The 22,894-nt window shown below is 39.7% G+C and overlaps 1 protein-coding gene across 6 annotated transcripts in view; it reads left to right on the top strand.

Annotated features, from left to right (window-relative positions):
* The window catches only part of PANK4 (pantothenate kinase 4 (inactive)), a 24,390-nt gene extending 1,504 nt beyond the window's left edge, over positions 1–22,886 (top strand). The window contains exons 2-19 of one of the 6 annotated variants that reach the window (XM_054222440.1): positions 2,007–2,089; positions 2,923–3,131; positions 5,222–5,405; positions 5,965–6,057; positions 7,548–7,701; positions 8,613–8,794; positions 10,315–10,396; positions 11,554–11,654; positions 13,568–13,723; positions 14,403–14,515; positions 15,021–15,108; positions 17,029–17,180; positions 18,660–18,715; positions 19,294–19,343; positions 20,687–20,794; positions 21,198–21,298; positions 21,800–21,868; positions 22,460–22,886. In XM_054222440.1, the coding sequence (XP_054078415.1) occupies positions 2,007–2,089; positions 2,923–3,131; positions 5,222–5,405; positions 5,965–6,057; positions 7,548–7,701; positions 8,613–8,794; positions 10,315–10,396; positions 11,554–11,654; positions 13,568–13,723; positions 14,403–14,515; positions 15,021–15,108; positions 17,029–17,180; positions 18,660–18,715; positions 19,294–19,343; positions 20,687–20,794; positions 21,198–21,298; positions 21,800–21,868; positions 22,460–22,673 (2,195 nt within the window). In that variant the 3' untranslated portion in view covers positions 22,674–22,886. Of the gene's footprint in view, positions 1–2,006; positions 2,090–2,922; positions 3,132–4,133; positions 4,208–5,221; positions 5,406–5,964; positions 6,058–7,547; positions 7,702–8,612; positions 8,795–10,314; positions 10,397–11,553; positions 11,655–13,567; positions 13,724–14,402; positions 14,516–15,020; positions 15,109–17,028; positions 17,181–18,659; positions 19,344–20,686; positions 20,795–21,197; positions 21,299–21,799; positions 21,869–22,459 lie in introns of those variants that run through there. The other 5 variants (XM_054222436.1, XM_054222438.1, XR_008469506.1 and 2 more) reach the window with 5 other exon arrangements.
* The last annotated feature ends 8 nt before the right edge of the window (positions 22,887–22,894 follow it).

Here is a 22,894-nt window from a genome sequence, read left to right on the forward strand (position 1 = left end):
ATAGCTTTACATACCATTTATCTGTTGATAAATTAATTGCCGGAGCGCTTATGTCATTATCAGTGTTGTACAAACAATATGACATTCCAACACAGGCTTCATGATTCTTCCACTTAGAAGTTTGGGAGGAAGCTTTCCCTCACAGCGCAGAGCTACTGAGTTTAGTTTCAAAAAAAAAAACAAAAACCAACAAACAACCAAAACGCACAAAACGAAAAGCTAAGAAAAATCTCACCTTTAAGCAATGAGCTAGCAGAACAGAGTTTGGATTTTGTTTACAAGAAACTTTAAAGCATTGGCTAGTACACTGAAATAAGATCTGAGGTCAGGAAAGCTTTATTGCTTTTGTTACTATAAGCGTCTGTCAGTGACACTCTAAGTTGACCTCACTTGAATTTTGCTGGAGAAAGCCACCTATTTTTCTCCTACAGATTGTAAAAATTTTCCTGTTTATTTGGGCTCTACGGAAGAGATGAGTACTGTTATGAAGACAAAGCTATAAGCACTAGCCGATTATTTTTCACTTGCCAATGCTGCATTTCCTGATTACATTTGTTTAAGGCGGAGTATAGGGCCACCGAATTTAGCAATTATGCTATGATCTAACATTGCCAGGTTTTTATTTACTTTTAGGATTTTAATTTTAACCCAGTGGTTTGTTGTAATTACTTCCTGTCCTGTACACAGGATGTTCTATGAGGTGCATGGTAAACTTGCTGAAAGGGGTAACATGCCAGATTTTTGGCAAGGGGCAAATAACACATGCAGGCTTAAATTCAACTACACATTAGGCCTGTAGCACTGGGAGATACAGACCACCTGACTGCCTTGTGCTCCTATTCTGAGAGCACAGATGCAAAGTTAGAAGTGACTTTCTGTACAGATAAGGGCTGTTACAGGCTGCAGCCCGGGGTACTTTTTACACAGAATTAAAATTAAGGGGTTTTCTCCAATAGCCAAAGCAGCTTTGAGGTTTATAAAGCAAACTGATACCTTAATCAGATCTTGATACTCATGAGTAGTTGAGGAGACATTTTTCTTTTTTGGGGGGTGGGGTGGATATTTAAGAGTTGTTTTAACAAAAATAAGCAGGCTTTGACAATGTCCTACTTCCAGACTCAAATATCTACTTGGTTAAGATACCAGAGGTATCAGAAGCACCAGCAGGTACTGTTATGTCCTAAGGAAAATTAGTTAGTGAAGTTATTCAGTGTAACTTCGTAAATTCGCTTTTGCATGTCAGATGCAAAGACAGCACAGATATGGCAAGTGTTTAAGTTCTGTTTCCAAGGTGAGAGTGGGAATTTTTGTTGTCTTGATGTAAGCAGACTCGAGGCTTTAAGAGAAAAGGGTGATGGGGCTGGTCTGCTCAGCCTTGCATGTTGGTAATATCACTGACTGCTATGCTTGATGAACATAAAGCATTCTTTACCCCAAAGCCAAGAATAATCTTGCAAAGTAGTTGTTACTCGGTACATAAAGTCATCTTCTAACCAGCTATGAATTTTTAGCTTGTCCTTGGGAGCAGGTTAAGAATATTTACTTAAGTGTTCCTGATGAAACACTTTTTAATTGTGCATATAGCATGCATTGCTCAATTACAGAAAACCTACTTATAAAATCTTCTTATAAGCAGCAGATTTAGGGCTTTCTATAAAGAGTTTTCAAACAAGATAAATAACAGTGATATATGTGCTAGCCTAGCCAGTTAGGAACTTCCACTTATTTCTGCTCATCTTCACTCGTCCCCACATCAGTTGGGCATAAGCTCAACTTGTGGAGCTTTTCCCCTGTAAGTAGTGCATTCAGAGTTAACCATGCCAAATCAGTTTCCAGACACGTGTTCTTTGTCTCACTGCGTTATACATTTAGCTTAATTATATCTGGCTTTAGCTAAGGAGATCTTAAAACCCAAGAACTCTGAGGTAAGGCATATGTAAACATAAGTTACCTTGTTTGCTCTAAGGTGAGGCATTAATCATATCTTGTCATCTTTTTATTTAAAGGTGGTTCATTAACCAAGTTGGCTTATTATTCAACTGTGCAGCACAAAGTGGCAAGAGTGAGATCCTTTGATCATTCTGGAAAGGTGAGAATTGTATCATTAATCAGTGGCATGTAATTAACTCCTAAGAGTGAAATACTGGACTGACTTCTCATAGTAGAATAGAAATTTCATCTGAAACGCATCTAGTAACTTGTTCTCCATCTAACTTTACCTAGAACTGTCTTGTAGTTGAAGTATGACATTCTGTAATGTCTGTTACTCGGAAGTTTTCACAACTGAGATGTTTATTTTAAACATACATTTTAGTATGTACTGACACTTACAGCCACCCCTAAGCATTTGTACTGCAGCTCAGGTGAACGTGTGGCTCCTGTTGATAATCCTTTGCTATATTCCAGGGGGAAGTAGCTGTTAGCGTGTGTTTGGCAATTACTTTTGCTTTACAAGCTGAATATAGCTCTAGATATAAATTCATGTGATGATACACCATATGTTTTCTTTACTGAAAGTCTGATTGCAGGGCTTCAGAGTTGTGCAGCCCATGCACAGGCAAACTCAGTTATGTTCCTTGCCTTCTTGGAAGTGCTTGAATTGCCAGGTAGTGTTTGAAATAGTTATTTTCTAGACAGGTAAGTATCGTACTTCTGTAAAATACCCATACTCCCATGTAAACATACCCTTTCTCATACAGGGATATTTCATGCATGTCTAATGCATGGGAGAATTGATTATATTCTCAACTTAAAGAATATTAAGATCTGTTGAAACTATGTTCTTCTTTGAAAGTGGCTTGGGAAGTTATGTTTTTAATAGCATTAACACAGCTTCAAAGGAAACAGGTATTGATGTTCAGTAGTTTAGCATATAACCTAGGAGTCTGAATAATCTGTAAGAAATTCTTTTCTCTTTTAAAGGACATAGAAAATGAACCTTTGTATGAAATATCAGTTCAGGAGGAGATTACAGCTCGACTTCACTTCATTAAATTTGAAAACACTTATATTGAAACCTGCCTAGATTTCATCAAAGACCATCTTGTCAACACAGAGACAAAAGTCATCAAAGCTACAGGTGGTGGTGCCTATAAATTCAAAGATCTTATTGAGAAGAAATTGGGGTTGAAGTAAGTGGAATTGTTTAAACTTAGTTATAGGAGCGTATTTCTTCTTTGAATAGATTTTAGTAGACTAACTTTCAATTTTGCCCATCTGCCCTCAAAAGCTATCTACACCGCAAGAGTGAAGCAGTAGAATGGGTGCATGCGTCTTGGTCAGAGCCAGCTGAATTGACTTGTTAGTGAACATAAGCTGCAAAAAGATAACCGTATCATTGACTGACACGGCAGAGGAGCAGGAATAGAGAAAACAGACAGGAACACAGGGTTCAGGAGAAAGACAGTAAAGAGAGGAAAGCAGGCTATTATCACAGCTTTTTTTTCTCTAAAGGATTTAACTTGCAGCTACTCCATTTTTTAAGTTAAATTAGTCTCTATCATAGTAGTCGTTTTTACTTTTCACCTTATGACTGGCAGCATTTCAGTGATGGTGTCCTAGCTATCAATAGCATGCTTTGGACATACTGTTGAACTCTACTGGAGTAGAGATCCAGATACACAAAGCCTAAACTGGTATATAAAACTAAGTAATATTTAAAATAAAGTACTAAGTAAATTCATTGCTAACAAGAATTTTAATTGAGACACTTTACTTAGTCACTATGATGAGGTGTGCTTAAGTGCATCAGTCTCTCTACTTAAAGTCTAAGGATGAAATCCACAAGACAACTTTATTATTAAAAGCCAAAGTATTGTTGGGAGACACTTTTTTTCCTGGAGGTACCTAATCTCAATAGTTGCCTAAGTTCTCAAGTTGGAGTTCCAAAAGCTTCTAACATTTTTCTGTGCACGCTAAGATGTGAGTAATTAATATAAATAGTAACTTAACAGCATAGCTTCTACCTAAACTTCATGTAGGAGCATAGGCATGCAGGAGACTAAAGGGCAGTCTTATCAATTTACAGCATCATAAATTTACTACTCAAACATCTTTATCAAACACCACATGCTGAAAAAGCTGCTGTAAGTGGAGATAAAAATATCATTAATTTACACAAATTTAAAACATACCTAATGTTACTGGGGAGACCATCAAGGCACCTCTTATGCTGTAGTTCTGTGTAGCACACAGTTCAGTCTTTGAGGTACTGTGCTCATCTTCTTTTATACTACTTTTTCAAATAACTTCATTCTTCTGATAGGTAGGATTCTGTTAACTGTTTTTCAAACCAGCCTACATCAGTACCTTATTGGCTATTCCTAAGGATCAATTAATCAAGACAAGGAGGCAATTTCCAGCTTTTCTCATGTGGCACACCTGGGTTTTGTTTCTTTGTTTTTTATTTGGTAATTACACACTTAATTGGTATGGAAAAAGCAGCACATTCTCCATCCTTACAAACATAAAGCGTGCTGTGTTAATTGAGGTGTATGCTTGGGCTTTGCTTATGTGTTTTCAACAAGGTTTATGATATTTCATGTAGGAAATATAGCATATTTGATTCAAGAAATTTACCATCGATCAGTAACAATACATAAGATACAGAAATTTAGAGAACTCAGTAAGTGTTAGCTGACATAACTACATCATTCATCTTAACTAAATTATGTGTCATGTTCCCAGACGCCATACTCATGATAATGTCTTGTTGTGAATCCTATTATTCTTGTGAGAAGTCTTTTTTTCCCTGTGTTTAGTAATCCCAGTAGTAGGCTCCTCGCGGTCACTTCAATCTGTCATAATTGAGTGCTGAAATGTTGAGGGGGGTGTGTTTTTCTTCATTGAGAAGGAAGGGGAAGAGCAATAGAAAATTTTTCCATGTTAGGAAATTGTTTTGTCTTGTGGTAGCACGAGGGCACTAAAGAGACAGTGTAAACAAGCAAACAGGGGAGCAGGATTATTTTCAATGACAACATGATTAATGTAAGACTAAGGTTACTGTGTAACTTCGGACTGTGAGTTCTGGTGTGGAAAATGAACATCAGAAGATAGGCAGATGTAGGTTTCATGTTTTCAGAGATCTGGACTTTCACCATGTGGTGTGGGTTGCTATCTCCTCTTTGTAAAGTCCTTAAAAACTACTGTTCTAAAATAATACTTGCTTATCAATAGGACTGTGGAATTTATGTAAGGGGTTTTTTCTCCCACTTCCCCTTAGGGTAGATAAAGAAGATGTAATGACCTGCCTAATTAAAGGATGCAACTTCGTACTAAGGAACATACCCCATGAAGTATTTGCGTACCAGAAAGATTCAGATACAGAATTCCGTTTTCAGACGAACCACCCAAATATTTTCCCTTATTTACTGGTGAATATTGGCTCTGGGGTTTCTATAGTGAAGGTAAGTGGTTGCTAACTGTTTTATTGTAGAATTTGATAAAGGTGATCTGAAACATCTTACTGTTTCAGATTTGTAGTTGTTTCTTCTAGGGTAATACAAAGTTTAGAAAGAAAATAATGGTTTGGGGTTTTTTTAATTTCCATTTCTTACGGAGTTATGAGTGCTTTTCCGTTCACTAACATAGTTTCTTTGTAATCACATTTAATTCAGTGTTTAGAGAAGTTATTATATTAACTGATGAGGACAAAAGCTGTCAGATCAGAGTGATTTTTAATATTTATTTGTTTGTTTGTTTTTGTTTGGTTGTTTTGAGGGGACCAAATTTAATGTCTATATTTAGGATTATTGGCTAAGAATTAAATACAAAGATTTCAGAAACTGCTTGTGGTATATGTGGAACATGCACCTCTGGAGAACTTCTCACCTGATATTTATGCAATTAAATAGTTCACCTACACTAATTCCACTGTTAAAGAAACCCCCCACACTCTCATATCTAACTGTGTGTTCATAGTCATTATGGGACTTTCTAGACAAATCTGCCTTGTTTTATTGACAGGTAGAAACAGAAGACAAATTTGAATGGATTGGAGGGAGCTCAATTGGAGGTGGAACCTTCTGGGGTCTTGGAGCACTGCTCACAAAAACAAAGGTATCGAAGTGTCAGTTTTAAGGGGCGTGGAATTAAATGAGATGCTAAGAGGAAGCTTGAAATGTTGTAATGCCGAACACTCTTTGAGTAGGGAGAAATAGTTATTTTAAGTAATGTCTGTATGGGAAACCAGAAGTCCAACTTTAGTATATTAGAAGATGAAAAAAAATCATGTCTGTCTCTTGTGGGGGTTGTACCTTTTATTCAAAGAATTGCTACACTTGTGCAGAAACAGAGCCGGCAGTTCTGCAATGCTGAGGACAATTTTAATACTCTCCATTAGGTGCTTGTGGTCCTAGACTGTTAATAACAAAACCGAGTCCTTGACTTATGTTCCTATTCTCAAGGCTTCCGATGCATAAAAGGAAGCTTTAAATTCAAAAAGATACTAGTAGAATATAGGGACAAAAATGATAAGGTGCTCATCAGTGGCAAAATAGTAATCCTGTTTGGGTCTCGAGGAGTTTTTTGACAAGGACAAATAAAGTCTATAATAACAGGCCTCAAAGTGGTCTGTTAATTTTCTGTACTCTTTTTCAATGTGAAATGCCTGCCTAGTTCTTGCAATATCATCTGCAGAAGAAAAGCAGAGAGCACCCAATTACTGCAAAATGTCTGGGAGCAGAGAAGAGGGATTCTATCTCTCTTTGTTACACATCATGCTTTCAGGGGTTCATCACTTGAACCCCAGGTTGGTAATCTGCCAGAATAAGGCCTGATATAGTACTGCTCTGCCTAACTCAGCTCTTAAATCACGCTGTTTTTTCCTGTCTTGAAGATCCAGATGGCTTAAATAGGTGTCTCTAAATGTCAGCGGTGTAGAAAAAGCTAGAGTTACATGTGCACCAAATAAGAAAATGTCAAAGGGAAGACTCATACTTGCAATATTTTATTTGATGCTTTTAAAAAAGAAATCTTAAAACATGACAATGTCTGCTCTTAATTCTCTCTGATTTTGTAGAAAATGAAATTAGGGTTACCAGACTTATAAATCAAGCATTAGTATAATGCAGATTGCGTGCAAGTTTAATGTCAGGGACATTAGTGCATTTCTGCAATAGTAAAGGCAGACTTAGTCTTTTGGATTTTAAACAATTTTTTTCTTATGCCTTGAGAAGACATAGTTACAGTGTTTCTGACTTTATTCCAAGAGAAGAGATGGCTGAGGCTTCTGACTATGTGCTGATCCATTTCTAGTTTTCAGGGGAAATTCAACAAATTATTTGCAGATAATTGCAGATAACTGAAGAGGACGGTTGTGCTTTTCATTATTAAAGGAGCTGCATTTAAGATCAGTCTGTCTGATAAGATATGGACTCTGGATAAGTCCTTGTAATTAGAAATAATGTATCTTTTGCTGACAGGGTTGGTTCTAGGACAAGCCAAACCCCCCAGTTTGGGTCAGTAAAGATGCTGCAGAACTCTGAATTTATGGACAACGTTCTCTGGCTGTCCAAGAAAGCTAGAGTAATTCTTCTTCTCGTCCTCAGAAATTTGATGAATTGCTGCAACTGGCTTCAAAGGGACAGCACACAAACGTTGACATGCTGGTGAAAGATGTGTATGGAGGTGCCTACCAGACCCTGGGGCTAAGTGGAAATCTGATAGCCAGCAGCTTTGGGAAATCTACTACAGCAGATAAAGGTATCGGTATATGAAGCATTGACCCAAGATTTGCTATGCAGTTTACACTTTATATTGCCTGTCAGAATGGATTTGCTGCTTGTGCCAGCATCCTGTGAACACTTAAACGGATGGAAAAATAGTTGCCAACTTCATCAGCATAACCATATCTTTCTTTATCCGTTTCCCTATGTTATGCATGCTGGGCTGAGAGGGGACATGGAACACTGCTTGAGTGCTCCAGTTATTTGGAGTTGTTGTTTGAAACTAATGAGGAGAAGAAATGCAACCGTCTCCTCTGTCCCTTGGGAATCTGATGTTTGTAATGATCTACCAAGTAGATCTGGAAGAAGCCGGTCCTTTTCATGATCTTGCCTACGTGTTTTACCTGCACGACATTTTATTGATTAAAAATACTACATAGTACTGTCTTACGAGCAGCTCTTCACATTTTTGGTTTGGGATTGCATGTGGGAAATATACGTGGCTTTCTTGGTCCAGAAAAGGACCCATGGCATTGATGGACTATAACTTGCAATTTTAGTTTCAGTATTATAATAAAATGCTTGCAGTGCATCTCAGGTCAAGACGGACGGATGAACCATCATCATCTGTGGTTCTTAGAGAGAAGAAATAGAGTTCTTGCCATTTGCTGTTGGCCTTTCAAGCAGGTTTATTTCCAGCAATATTTCACAGAGGCTTAGTGGTTTTTTCATGATATCTTCAGTCAAATACACACTACTTCTTGTTTGAAGTACTTATTTCATGAAAGATTTTTGGTGGGGGGAAACACTTTTCTTCTACACACATAAAGAGATTGGTCAAACTTTTTTTGTTTTTTCTCCAGCTGTAGGCTGTCTGTTAGAAAAGTACAGTCCGTTTGAGCATTCTTCAGCTGCATTTAATTTGGTTTACTATTTCTTTCCTTTAAGAATTTTCCAAAGAAGATATGGCAAAAAGTTTGTTACATATGATCAGCAATGACATTGGTCAACTTGCCTGCCTCTATGCCAAACTCCATAACTTAGATAAAATCTATTTTGGAGGATTCTTTATTCGGGGTCACCCTGTTACCATGCGCACAATAACCTACAGTATCAACTTCTTCTCCAAGGTAACGAAAACAGAGATTTTCCTAATAGCAAAGTCATGTATTTAGGTACCTTTCTAGGATGTTGTGAGACTTTAATAAATTAATTTGCACACAAAGTTAGCTTAGAGGACTGCTGTTTAGGTAGGTAAGGCAGGGCTATAAAGATCTGTTGTGGGAGGGGTACAATAAATGCGAGTTGCCTGGGAGTTCTGTCTGGCCTCTCTTTCTCTCTCCCTCCTTCCTTCTCCTTTTTTTTTTTTGTTTTGATTGACAGTCTGTCCTGTAGCTGCCAAGTAATGAGTTTTCACTATTTTCTTAGATAGCTACCATTGTTATTCAATTCCTCTTGCTGACTTGCATCTATTTCTTTTCACCCCCTAGGCTATGCAATGTGGGATTGTTCTGCTGAGATAGTAGTTTGTGGGGTTTTTATGTTGCTTGTTTGTTGTTCAAAAAAGCCAAACACCAAAACCAACCCCCCAAAAAACAACCAAGCTGTAGTTCTTTGCAGGTTTTGAAGCTGTGGAAAATACTGAAGATTTTTCACTAGAAAAATTATCAAGTCCAAAAGCTTACTTAATGGTTATTACAAGTAGATTAGTTCCTGTGCTTTTCAATTTTATAGATGACATTTTTTTTTCTTGTCTCAGTGCTTCAAGCAAGAGACTCCTGTATACTACTTCTTTTCATCTTTATTATATCATTGCAGTCCCTTTCTGTAAAACCTTGCTTGGTTTCAAGAAAACTATTGCAAAACTGCAGCTTTAGATTTTTGTAAGAATAGCTTCAAATCATGATTCAAATCCAGATCTCACTGTGAATTGTAGCTGGTCTTTTACTATAGCTTACCTCAGCGTTAATTGTTCTTCCAGCCGCTGCTGCAGACATAGCTGAGTGTCCTTTAGAGGAGGCAGTGTCTCACCCAGCCTTGCCCGGGGAAGCTAAGGGTCCCTGCCGCTAGGACCAGGGTGTTCGTATTCTCTCTAGCATTCCTGGATTATATTAACAGTTAAAATAACTAATTTGATGGGGGCGATGCGTGGATAATATATACCATGTCTGTATGATGTTGAACGTTAAATAGCAGTTTAAGGAAATCAAGATAATGAGCAAATGTCTTGACAGCATTGGTGCCCAGTGGCACAGGCATAGGCTGATGACCTCGAAATGAGATGACCTTGTATTTCCAGCCTGCCCAAGCAAGAGGAGTTGAATATTCATGGAATGATGTACCGGTCTTTTCCAGTGAAGGCACTGCCTTCCCTCTGCTTCTGTGGTTGTGCAGGCTTAGAATACACACCACTTCTGCATGTGTTTTTTCCCCAGCTGTTTAATAATTGTGGAATGATGTATGTAAGCGGTTCCGCCTGAAGCTGTGTTTCAGAAGCACCGTTAAAGTTACTGAATGTGTTAGAATGTAGCACAAATTAATATTACCATCTTCTAGTTGTTTCTATTAAATCTAAGTGTAAAACTAGTGACAAAGAAGTACATATTAGCCATCAGGGACCATCCAATTGCAATGTTTCATATTGTGGCAGGGAGAGGTTCAGGCATTGTTCCTGAGACATGAAGGCTACCTGGGAGCCATTGGGGCATTTTTAAAAGGAGCTGAACAAGACAGTAAGTACAGCGCTGCTATGTTCTGTATATGCTGTGTTCTGAAATGTCAGTGTAATGTCCAAGTTTCTCTTAAGAGGCTGCATGTAAGTAGTTGCCTAAATAAATACATTTGGCACTAATAAACACAGATGCTGGGCTTTGGTTTTATGTATTCTGGTGGGGACATCTTAATTTCTCCCTGTTTTTCCTGCTCACCTTTGAGAAGGCAGCAGGATTCGGCTCTTCTCTTTTCTGCATTTCTGCAAAGAGCAGTCGTAACTCTAAATCAAATTGGGGAAATGTGGTTTCTGAGAACTTTCCCCCTCTTTAAGAGGCCAGCTTCTGAATTCAGGTAATGTACTGAAGAAGACCAGCATCTCAAAACTGTGTTCGTTTGAGAGTGGAAAGCCTCACAGACATTGGTGAAGGATGAGACACTCCTGTCCAGCATTCTTTGGGTACAGGCTGCTTTGGTCGAATTCTGCCAATTTTATATTCTTTTTTCTTGTTGATATACTAGCAAGCCATTCGGCATATCAGTTATAGTAGAACAGATAGTGAGGGTTTTAATGGTATTTAGTTTTAGTAAACATCAAATATACCTCAGAATAATGGATATGGAACTATTTTCATAACTATTTTATAAATATGGGTGAGGAACCAGCTACTGGGGAATTAAAGATGTTGCTTCTGCAGCATGTACTGTACATCTGAACGGGATTAAACTTTTTCTCAAATAAAAAAAAAAATCTAGAAATATCTTTAGTGTTTATATGAAACTTACATTGTGCTTGGAGAGTTTTGTAATTATATTTTGCTAATAATGGATCTAGATTTAGAAATAAGAAATTGACTCTATGATCAGTGATAGTGCTTTGAAGACATGCTGGTTATAGCCCTTAGTGACAAGGAAAAGGGCTTAAAAAAAGAATTTTAGAACTTTAATTGTCCTGTGTCTCATTGAGGTTGAAGCTCTCTAGAGCTAGGTACTTCACTGAGTGGTTAAAACATTTCTTTGGGGGCTAGAGGGAAAAGTTATATTTACTTATAAAGACAAGGGAAAATGGCTTTTGTAGTGAAAGAGCTTCTCTGAAGGGATGCTAACTCTAGACTCACTCATGGGAGTACTTCCAGTTTTATTTTCAGATTATGTGTCTCTCTCTCTTTCTCTTTTGTAGATCCAAATCAGTATAGCTGGGGAGAGAATTACGCTGGGAGTTCTGGTCTTATGAGCACATCACCTGATGTTTACCCTATGCAAAGAACAAGGAGTGGTACAGTATGTGGTTGTCCTTTCTAGAACTAAGTGCCTTTTCTTAGTAATGGTGATTTGAAAGTTGATGATTATTCTCAAGCTAGTTGCTTCTTGCCCCTGAGACTCCTGCTTACCAAAAGAAGTGACTAATACAGTGTCTTGTGTCATGTGTGATGTCGTCTTGTGTCTTGTTTGATGTAATGTCTCATAAAACCAGATTGTGGCTGCTACTTTGTCTTATTCTCCTTCACCAGAGCTGGGGGGGGAACATTCATCTCTTACCCTTTCTCTGAAGTAGCTGGGTTTTGCTACAGTTGAAATATTGTGCTTCAGAATTTTTGAATCTGATGTTCCACTGTCTTTAAGCAGCGTTTATTTACTTCCTATGAGAAGAGAAATAAATAATTGGACAGAAGAGCATCAGCCCAGTCATCTCTTAAATACACTGACAATACAGTAATTCCGATTTCACAGTGAAACTGGCATACAGTAAGGAATCAGAAAATACATTAAGGTTCTTAAAATATTCTAATATTGCATCTACTGAAGTGCTTTTGAAAAGAAGCTAGAATAGTGGAGCTCATTGTGTTTTACTGTCTTTTACCGGTCCGCATGTCAGTGTTTTTCATGTCAAGTTGTTTTTTTTTTTTAATTTCCTCCATCATTGATTTATCTCCTCCCAGTTTTCAGGAGTTAGTTTCCTATACTTGCTGTAGGGTGTGGGGGGAGGAGCAGGGGTTGCCTGTGGTTAGTTTTTTCTGTTGGTTGTTAGGCTTTTGTAGGCCTGAAGATGGGGTGCAGAACTCTCACTGAACGGTTTCCCAGACCAAGCCTTAACATAAGTAAGTCTGCTATGAGCTGCAGATGATGGATTTTGTGGGTTGTGCATATATATGAAAAATATATCTAATTTTAAGCTCTGCCATAACTGAAATTATTGTAATGAAATTGTGGATTACGAGTATGACCAAAAAATAATAACATGATCCTTCTTAATCATAAAATATGTGACAGGTTTTAAAAAGTATTTATGCAGATGTAATGGTGCTCTCTTGTTTGTCAAGCCTTTAATCTGGGAAAAGGTTATTTTTTTTCCATGCTGGCAGTGGTACAGGAGTCTCACGCCAGCTGTAATGTACTGTCCACAGTTTTTCCATTTTGAATTCTTCTATTGCTTGGCACTCACTTTGTTCGCATAAAGCGAAATCTCTTTGCAACGATCCTGGTTCAGAAATGTCCGCTCTTCAGCAGTGAAATTAGTACAGAAGACAATCTTTCTATAGCAACCACTTTGGTTTATGTACACAAAGTCTTGTTACATTGTGGGCTTTAATCTTAGTCTGAACGTTTCTAGGCCATGCCGTGTTCGCAAATGCAACGCGATTAGATAGCTGTATAAAATAAAGATAAATGTGTGCAGGTTTTTTTACACGCAAGAAATAAGGCACACTTTATGCACAGAGCTGTGTAACTATACCTATTTCACATGAACTTAGGCTCTATCCTTAGAAGTTTGGTCCGCAGCCTTTTTTTTCACAAAGTGTAAGGAAAAGTTTTGGAGACTTTCTCAGGATTGTAAAAGGAAGTTGTAAAGCAGGATAGCAACATTCATTGACAGATAAACCTGTGCTCAGTGCTTTGTGTTCCTGCCTGGACCTGATAGCCAGGCAGGTTTGACAGTACTGGGGAGGAAGGGAAGGAAAATCATAAAATAAGAGGGCCTATAGTAAGTTTTCAACATGAAATTTGGTAATCTCTGTCTATAGGGTGGGCATGGATAAATAATCTGTGCAGGGGAGTGGATTATTTATGATGGCATATACTCTAATTTATTAGTCTTAACTGTGCATGGAGTTCTGTAGCCCTGGTACTAGTACAATTTGTTATGAATCGATTTCTGACTAAGTTCTAATAAATCTCTCTAATTTTTCACCTAGTTTGACATGCTCGAAATGGATAGGTTGGAGAGACCACTTGTTAACCTGCCGCTGCTGAAAGACCCATCAACCTATATCCCAGACACTGTTGACCTCACAGACGATGCCATGGCCAGGAAGTACTGGCTGACCTGCTTCGAGGAGGCGCTGGATGGGGTAAGTGTCACTAGGCCGTTATATGTTTGAGTGATGCAAATATTTAGCAAATAAATGTTCTGTGGACCAACATGTTTACCCTGCAAAATATACCTGCATATATACCTGCAAAATACACCTGCAAATATACAGCCGCTTTCACATCTGAAGAGCACGATTTAATCAGACACGAGTTCTTTTTTTCTGCACTGTGAAACTGATTCAGTCAGTGCACGCTAGTACTTAAGAGCTACCTATACTTCATAACCAAATGCAAATCAGAAACTTCCTGAGTGTGTGTCAGGAGGAAAAGGGTTGGGAAAAACACAGGCAAAACGGGGACTTGACCTTATTGTAGTAAAGAAAAAAGAACACAAGGGGTTGATGTGGACTGTTAAATTTCTGCCGGTTTCTCTTTTTGTGTGTGTTTTCCCCTCTGATAAGTAGTTAGAACTTGTGTTTAGTTTCTGAAAATACAGTCTTGAAAATAAACTTTAAGAAGAAAGGAGGTATTTAAAATTATTCTTTGGTGGTTGGAGTAAAGGAAAGCTGGAAGGTGCTGTGTGGGAGGGACCAGGTAATATGCAGGCACTGGACAGTGTAGCAGATGGAGGGGTTATTTTTGAGGCTGAACTTCAGATCAGTTACATGAAGGAAGAATTCATTTGGTAACTTCAGCCTTGCCTCATTTCTCTACCAGGTGGCAAAGCGAGCTGCGGCCAGTCAGCCGGACTCTGTTGATGCACTGGAGAGAGCTGAAAAGTTCCGACAGAAATACTGGAATAAGCTCCAGACGCTCAGGCAGCAGCCTTTGTAAGTGTCTTCGTTTTGCCTTTTTCATCACTTGCTGCTTCTGTGAGCAGAGCAAGTTCAAAGCTGACTGAAAACTAACTAAACGCTAAATAAAAGCTAAGCAGAGCAAACCGAAGGCTAAGTAGGCTGAAGGCAATAGGAAGTTGATGTGCCAAACATCAGGTCTTCTGCACAGAACGTTCAGATCTCGTACATTGGAATGTAACAGAAAAATTCTATCTCAGCAGAAAATTTATAACTAAAAATTGTTACATCATTATATTAAATGACCATTATTAAATGGTAGCATATTAATTCAAGTACCTAGCTGTTTTCTGAACGTTTTCCCTCTTTGTGTTTAAATAAACTGTAGCAGATTTACCACTTAGAGACAGCGTTTAGCACATGCGGCACGCAAAGCTTTTTAACTCAAGTGCTTGTGTGCTATGACTTACAGAGGAAAAAATAACTTTTTTCTGTTTGAAGTAGTTGATCTCTCTTTTTCCCCCCTTTTTCCTTTTTGAAGTGCATATGGTACCTTAACAGTTAGAAGCCTTTTGGATACAAGGGAACACTGTTTAAACGAGTTCAATTTTCCGGATCCCTATTCAAAGGTAAGTTGTTCTTGCTTTACAGGACGGACAACATGTAAGTTCAAGACACTTTTTCCATACTCTGAAACTTTGTCTAAGTAGTGGCTTATAGGGGAGAGATCAGTAACTGGCTGCCTTGCAGCAGTTGTCACCAGGTGGTGGTTGTCACTGAGCAGAAACAGCGACGGGTAATGGGGTATAAAGCCTTTGACCTCTAACGTGCTCATGGTGAGGATAAAGCTGACCAAAAGTATTACCAGCTTCGCTTGTCTGATACTTCGGAGAGGTGAATTGACGGTGTCAGTCCCGTTCCTGATGAGCGCATGGTGTCTGCCGTCAGCTCCTGCTGTAACCTGCTCCTTCAGGGAGGAGGCGTTTCCTTCAGTTTAGAACTGAGGAAGCTGCGTGCAGAAGCCAGCGCTTCTGATTGTGGAGAGGTTCAGTTTTGAGGACTGACAGTTTATTTCCCTTTATACTGAGGCTACTGTTGCAGTCTAGCAAATTTCAGGAATTTTTCTTTTTTTCCTCCTCATTCTCATAATTCTCTTCATGGCGTGGAAACCATTTTCAAATGTAAAGCTGTGTGTAACTATGTAAGTACTTTCCAATCAATACGTAAATTGCAGACAGTTGTAAAAGACACTTGGCATTGTTAACTTGTAGATCATAACAATCTCAGCGGCTCCAGGCAAAGTCACCAACGCTATGAACTCACATTTCTGTAGTCCTTTAACTACCTTCAAGTGCGTTTGCCTTTCTTTCCTCGCCCCCAAAAGGAAAGAAAAGGAAATGTGGGTGGGTTCATAACCAGATAATTGTCCTCCCCCACCTCATCATGTCCAGAAAAAGCCTGGGAAAAAAACAACCCTTCACACATTCCCTCACTTGCTGAGGCAGCCTCTCCTTAAACCAAACCGTGCTGCTTTCCTGCATGTTGTCTCTGGATTAATTTACTGCTGTGCTGTAAAAAGATTCTTGATTACTTTTGTAATTTTTGAGATAACTGAGCAGAGTTGGGTTGGAGCGTATACAAATGCATAACCTCTAGCTCTTTAAAACGTTTGTTGCCATTGTGCAGCTCTTTACCCTTTGTGTTTTACGCTGTAACATACTATGGTCGGGGGAGAGGACACGTGAAGCCAGTATTTCTCACAAATAACTTTCCGTAGGTCCGATCCTCACCACTCGCCTGTGGGCATATAAGTAATAACGGTGCCAGTGTCTGGTTAGAGACTTTTTTCTGACCGTTGATATATTTCTACAAAATAGATAGAAGGTTCTCCCTACCTCTATTGTCAGATGTTACATTCACTCTAAGAAAGAGGTATAAAATACATGAGGTCTCTTTTACTTATGTTTGCTTTTTGGTAATTCAGACAAGATACCGCCAAGAAAAGATCTTGATGTAAAGATGGTCCCCAGTATCGCTTTTCAGTTTTTTTAAGATAAGTAGCTATGTAATGCTGATCTCACTGGAGGTAGCAGCAGAGAACAAACTCAAGAGCTTCTGGGCATGATGGGATGATGAAACTCTTGATGCAAAAATAAAAAATAGTCTTCTCCAGTGTTAGAATTGCTGCTCGGGGTCAGCCTTCTCACGGCAATCGCCTGGGCTCGGGGGATCCTGTCACTGCTAAAGCTCCTTGTGTGCATCCACTCTCCCCTTCGCCCATCTGCTCAAGATCAATTGTACTTCTCACTTACTAAGAAAAGTAATTGTTGGGCTACAGATGACATCCTAGCACTAATGAAGCTTTTTATTAGAATCCCAGGAAACTTTTTTCTTGTTGATACTAAGCATGCTGATAACAGTAACTTGTTGGTCCATTAGAGGCCATGAACGTAGAGGAGAAAGCTTGAACGTGGTCTTGGGACTGAAACAACCAATAATGGGTAAGAAATTTTTGTCTATAAATCCAATGTTTCATGTTTTTCTTACAGGTAAAGCAGAAAGAAAATGGCATAGCCTTAAAATGTTTTCAAAGCGTAATCGAATCTTTGGATTCATTAGGCTGGGAGGAGAGGCAGTTTGCTCTGGTGAAAGGACTTCTTGCGGGGAATGTCTTTGACTGGGGAGCAAAAGCAGTCTCAGAGTAGGTGTTAAATATTTTAAAAGCACCCTTTTAAGATACAGAATATCCGATTGTTCTTTTTAAAAAAAAAAATAATAAATGCACCAATCTAACTTTAATTGTAGATTGTATTTCACCTTAATCAAACGTTGGTTGTTTATTTGCAAGCATTGTGGTGGTGTGGGAAAGTTTACATTTCCACCCTTCAAATCTGGCAGACGTGTCACTGTGACTGTTTGGATTAAGTGATGGAGCGTTTGATATTCCAGTCTGGCTGCTTTGCTGGTAGCGTTGTTGTTGGCACTGCGTTTGGGTATGTGTTGTACCGTGTTCCTAGCGTAGAGACCATGCGATTTTCCTGCAAGCTCCCGTTGGCCTGATACCTCAGGGTGTATTCAGTGGGCTGTCGTTAGGTTGAGTGGTCTCACGATGGCTAAATACTAATTATCTTTGATCAACATATGTTTCTGTTACCATTTGGAGAGCTTTTTTCCTTATGTCCTGTCAGCAGCCGCGAGTTCATTTAAGGATATTAATGCCAACAGGCTTTAAATATTTTTGATTTTTCAGTTCTAGAACTTTATTCTTGTGGGGCTGATAATCTAGATCCAAGAGCACGGGAGAGGGATGCTGTTTTGTAGCTGCTGTTCAGCACTTCCTTTCCCTTTCTACATCTTTTGAGGAGTTTTCCCTCTGATTAAATCAAAAAAAGACCATTAAAAACGAGGTGATTCAAGGCTCCGTGGGCATTCTTAGTCTCGTGTTATTTCTGATGTCGCCCACACCCAGAAACTTGAACAGACACCAGTCAGAGCAGTCGGTCTGCTTGCCGCTCCTGCTACGTGTAGTGCTCATTCTCTTTAAGGAGGGGACTAAGAGACACAGACCGAGTTAAACGTCGCTTAGAACTAGATTTAAGGAACTTGAGGAGTCTTGCCTGGCAAGCATCGCCCGCATGGCGTGATACTTTAACTGACAGCTTAGAACTATCCATCTCATCATGTAAATCCCCATTGCCACCTTGGGGCTGCTTTACTCCACGTATAGCAATAGCAGTAGCTTTTAAAACCTGTATCTGGTTATTTTAATTCCTTTTATTCCCACATAGGTACAACTTTAAAAAACTTTTTAGACCAATCTTCAAATTAGACTTTGTAAAACACTGTTTTACTGTGCAGATGTTTTAGATCATGACTACATTTTATGGTGATCTGCAGACCAAAAGATGTCTCTCTTGCCTGTAGTCTAGTGCCTGCAGACACTTGTATATTGCTGAAGCTTTTTTCTTTTAGCGTAAGAGCTCTAATTTAATGTACATCTGCGCCTTTTGTTTTTAACATAAGCACAAAGTGTTTGTTTCTCAGTCACTGGGCCTGCCCACACTTCCCATTACAATCAATGCAGTGAAATTGCTGACCACCTGCTAAAGAAATGTTTGAATTCTGTTTGCGTGAGATGAACTTGCTTAACTCTGTACCCTTTATTTCTCTTCTGATACAGTGTTCTGGAATCTGAGCCACAATTTGGATTTGAAGAAGCCAAGTCAAAACTACAAGGTATAGGGAGATCTGTGGTGGTGGTTGGAGCTGGACAGTGTGTTGATATGAGAGTGGAGGAGAGTGCGAACGTGTTTGTTGTGGCAGTTCTGCTCCCAGATGACAAGACATCATTAGTACTTGCTGGGGTTATCTGAAATACAGGCTACAGAGTCTTGTTGGAATGTTCCTGTTTGTGTTCCAAAGGAATCGAAACCTGAACACCTCTCTCCTCGGGCAGAAGCCTTACCCACACAGATACTCAGAATTTCTTGCCCAGGCTATTTTTCGTGCCTGTTCTGACCCGGTCAGGGAAAGACTGTCCTGGGAGGTACAACACTGTCCATCCTAGGATAAGTCGTTACGATAGCCAACTTGCATGACTTTATTGCTTTATTATGAAAATTCTATTTTAAGATTGGTGTAATAGAGGATAATTGAGAGCTCATGAACTCTTTGAATCTACACATTTAACATTCAAAACTTTAGCTCAAATGCTTTAATGCTTAAGCATCTGTAACGAGACATCTGCTTCTTGTAATGTACAGAATTTCTGTTTGCCTCAGGGAAATGCTAACATGATTTTGTCTGTGACACAGAACGGCCCTGGTTAGAAGATTCCTACAGTCAGTGGCTAGAGCGACTGAAGGTACAACACCACGATTGTTACTAACCATTGATCAATGAAAAACATTAATCATAAAACCACCTTATTAATCATGGTTTTTTAACAGAACTCTGTTCAGACAACTCAAAATAAATTCTGGTAACACAGTACTTCAGCAGCCTTACCATAAAGAAAGGAATAAAAGAATTAGTCTGAAACTTCATCACTTACCAAGTTCCTTTGCTGAATTCCTTCAGAAACTGCAGCACTCGGAACCCAGCCGCTGTCAGAGCTGTTCCAAGGAACCGCGTTGTGTCCCTGCTTTATCAGGGCGCTTGTTTCTCTACAGCTACACCCAAACTTTGAAAACTTGGGCCCAAGTGCAACGTTTGGCTTGTTCCTCCATCTGAGTAGCCAACCTAAAACCAACTTTAATTTAGGAGCTTGCTGAAAGTAATTAACTTCTCAATTAGCAAAGCTTTTTTTGGCCTGTGATCTCAATTACTATTTAATTAAGGTTAATGGGAAAGTTTTGGTTTCTTTGTGTAAATCTCTATGTGGGAAATGACAGCCAAAAGGTTTGGTATGAAGACGCTATTGCAAATCACTAGGTATTACATCTTAGAACGAAAGTATCAGCTAACCTGGTCTAACAGTGATAATTAAGGAACTTCAAGCGCTGGCCTGACAATTTTGTATTAGGAATTACGCATCGTTCACTGTAAAAATTCTTCTGCTGGTATGAACTAGAGCGAACAAAGTTTCATAACGTCAGCTTTAGAACGAGTTGAAAGGTTAGTGGAGAACAGGAAATACCTTTTCACTTCAGGAGGTCACTGCCCCAGCAGCCCATCCTGCCCGTGCCTGGCAGACGGGAATGCCGTCACCCTGCTGCGCGGTAGCGTAACCCAGCCACCACGGGGGCTTGCCCTGATAACCGGCCCGTCCCCGTAGGCAGCTGCCCACGCTGCTGCTTCTGTTTCGGAGAACGGAATTCTCCAGCCACATGGCAAACCGCTGGCCGTGCTCCAGCCTCCCCACGTTCCCCGTCAGAGCTGCAGGAGCCAGGGCCTGTCCGTCACTGGCAGATGCAGCTTCTGTTACTGCAGTTTGAAAGACGCCTCTCAAACAAAGTAACGTACTAAAGGCTGTGCTAAATAACTGTGCAAAGACACTGTCAGGGGAAGTGAGTGCTCGCAAGATTAAGGGTAGGTGATGTCTGATGAGTTACGCTGCTACTATTTAGGGAACCAAAATTGCCAGTCATTTAAGGGTATAAAATGGGGGGGGGGGGGTGTCGTAAAGTGAATAGTCCTAAATAACACAAACTCTTCACTGAAATGAATTGTGAACTCAATCCTGAATACATTGGTTTTCTCTTACAGGAGGGTCCCCCTCATAAATGTGCCTTAATTTTCGCAGATAACAGTGGAATAGACATAATTTTAGGCGTCTTTCCTTTTGTCAGAGAGCTCCTTTCTAGAGGGACAGAGGTAAGTGGTTTTCATTGTGAATTCACGATGTAACAGAGCTTTGGTAATTAGTGGAAGGATGATAACGCCCTGCCAGTAGTACACTTAACCAGACTGGCTCCTAACATCTAAATTGGGAATAAACCAAATCCCTGGAACTCCAAAGTCTATCTTTAAGTAGACTGCGAAAGGCAGCGAAGCAAAACGAGCCTCTGTCAGCCCTAAGTCTGCTGGACACGGGTCCGTAATGTCAGAGGACCTGAAGGAGCTGGTTTACCGAGGGAGAAGGAAGCCTGGGCTCCAGCCTTTCTCTTTGCGGCTCCTCCTTGGCAAAGTCAAGCGATGGTGATGTTAAACAGACAAGCAGCTCTAACATCATACGTCGACTGCATTAATTGGTGGACTCTTGACATCTCTACCGCAGGTTATACTGGCTTGTAACTCTGGCCCTGCCCTAAATGACGTCACCTACAGTGAATCCCTGATTGTTACTGAGCGGATAGCAGCAATGGATCCCGTTATTCAGTAAGCACGTAACCAGTCTTCATGATGTATCACACAGTACATAGAAGGAAGAAGCAAGTTCCTTGTTACATACTTAGTTCATATTTAACTGTTTATTAGTGTCTGGAATCTGCAACCTGGCAGTAAGATAAGGCAGATCGTTTACTTTCATTACAGTGAAAACTTCAGAAATCAGATCTTTCTTGAACATCCATAATTATATTTCTTGTCTGTGTCATCCCTAAGCACTCAAGCTACTAAAACATAAATCTTCTGTGTTAAAAAGAGCAGAGGAAAGTACGTTTATTTCAGATACAGTTTCCCCAGCAGAGGGCACGTAGCTGACTAAATAAGCCTTTTGCTCAAGGAAACGTGATGTTTTGTCGTGATGTCCTCGCAGGAAAGGAAGCCTTTGCAAAGAATATTTAGATATTTGTTGTTGTCTGGCTCGTCACTAGCTTTGCATGACCCTGTTGAGGCACCTGTTTAACTTTTTTGTCTTTTTTGTTTTTGTAAATAAAGATCTGCACTTAAGGAAGAGAAGCTGCTGTTGGTTCAGACAGGTTCGAGTTCGCCGTGTCTAGATCTAAGGTACGTTGGCAAAGTACCCGTTTGTTACTTGTCTCCATCAGCTGCAGGATGTTCAGAGCCTTGGCTCTGGCGTAGCTCAGCCACCCTTCCCGACACCAACCACTTCCGCACAACCACTAGGAGCTGCTTAGTCTGGATTTACAGACTTGTAATATTCATCGAGCCTTACCAGTTGTTGGACATCTTATTTGTCGTGTTTGTGTTCAGGATCGACACAGGGTCAGCTCCATGAGCAGCTTTGTTATGATGTAAAATCCTGCACAGGACCAAGAAACCCTCTTTTAGAGGGGACTTTAAGAGGCATTTCATGTTGCTAACCTATTTATTTTTAATTAATTTCTCTCTATTGGAGACAGAACTTACCTGTGTTTTCTGGGAAATCCCAATTCTGCATGCATTTAATGAAACTTTTAAAACCATGTTTCAGTCGCATCTCCTTTGATTTAAAGTGTTCCTGTTTATTGGCATCAGTAATTCCAGCCAAAATTCCGTATCCCACCACATTTTATGTAAATGATAAAGCCCTTAGAACAGCCTGTCTTCATAGCGGGTGTAAGGATGACCATTTCCAACCCAGACCTCTCATTTCAGCCGCCTGGACAAAGGTTTGGCCGTGCTGGTCAGAGAGCGGAAGACAGACTTGGTTATCATCGAAGGCATGGGGCGCGCCATCCACACCAACTACTACGCCGCCTTGAAGTGCGAGAGCCTCAAGCTCGCTGTCATCAAAAACTCCTGGCTTGCTGATCGTCTCGGGGGGAAAATTTTCAGTGTCATTTTTAAGTATGAAGTGCCATGTAAATGATCCGCGTCTGGTCAACGGGGCGAACAGGAGCAGCAGAATGGACTTGCACTAGTTTTACTTTAACTGTAAAGAATGTATTTTTATTACAACAGGGAAAAGAGTTCACAGGAAATTCCGTATTTATATTGTGCTTTTGTGACTTAAAAAGCAACAATATGATTCACTCTATAGTATACACACTCAAATATATATATGTATATCACTCATTGTTTATTTTGGTA

The sequence above is a fragment of the Rissa tridactyla genome, chromosome 16 (assembly GCF_028500815.1).
Source record: "Rissa tridactyla isolate bRisTri1 chromosome 16, bRisTri1.patW.cur.20221130, whole genome shotgun sequence".
Lineage (NCBI taxonomy): Eukaryota > Metazoa > Chordata > Aves > Charadriiformes > Laridae > Rissa > Rissa tridactyla.